General features: G+C 57.0%; 1 protein-coding gene across 1 annotated transcript in view; it reads left to right on the top strand.

The window, feature by feature from the left end:
* Positions 1 to 305, top strand: part of LOC105001567 (RNA-binding protein 10-like) — a gene marked incomplete at its 3' end in the record, with an annotated part of 16,039 nt that overhangs the window by 11,373 nt on the left and 4,361 nt on the right. Inside the window, exon 6 of the mRNA XM_010857901.1 lies at positions 241 to 299. Coding sequence (XP_010856203.1) covers positions 241 to 299 — 59 coding nt within the window. The remainder of the gene's footprint in view (positions 1 to 240; positions 300 to 305) is intronic.

The following is a 305-nucleotide window of genomic DNA, read 5'->3' as shown; positions in this document are numbered from 1 at the left end:
ATAATGTAGGGAGAGCAGAAGAAGAGCATTACCAAACTCTACTTGAAGGGTGTGTTGAGACGATTCTCACCAGGCAAGTGGCTGAGCTGGGACTTGGGCTGACAAGCAGAGAGGAAGAGGTGGGAGGAAGCAGCAGGTACAAGAACATGGAGGCCAGGGATAGGAAGCAGTGGGGAGCCGGCAGAGGGCAGGGCCGGAGCAGGTTATCCGTGCTCCCTAATGCTGGGTCCCTTCCCACAGCCATCATTTTGCGCAACCTGAACCCACATAGCACCATGGACTCCATCCTGGGGGCCCTGGCACCC

This window comes from Bison bison, unplaced genomic scaffold, assembly GCF_000754665.1.
Source record: "Bison bison bison isolate TAMUID 2011002044 unplaced genomic scaffold, Bison_UMD1.0 scf7180017855038, whole genome shotgun sequence".
NCBI classification, from domain to species: domain Eukaryota; kingdom Metazoa; phylum Chordata; class Mammalia; order Artiodactyla; family Bovidae; genus Bison; species Bison bison.
Note: the sequence above shows the minus strand (reverse complement) of the source record. Positions and strands in the feature narration are given on the sequence as shown.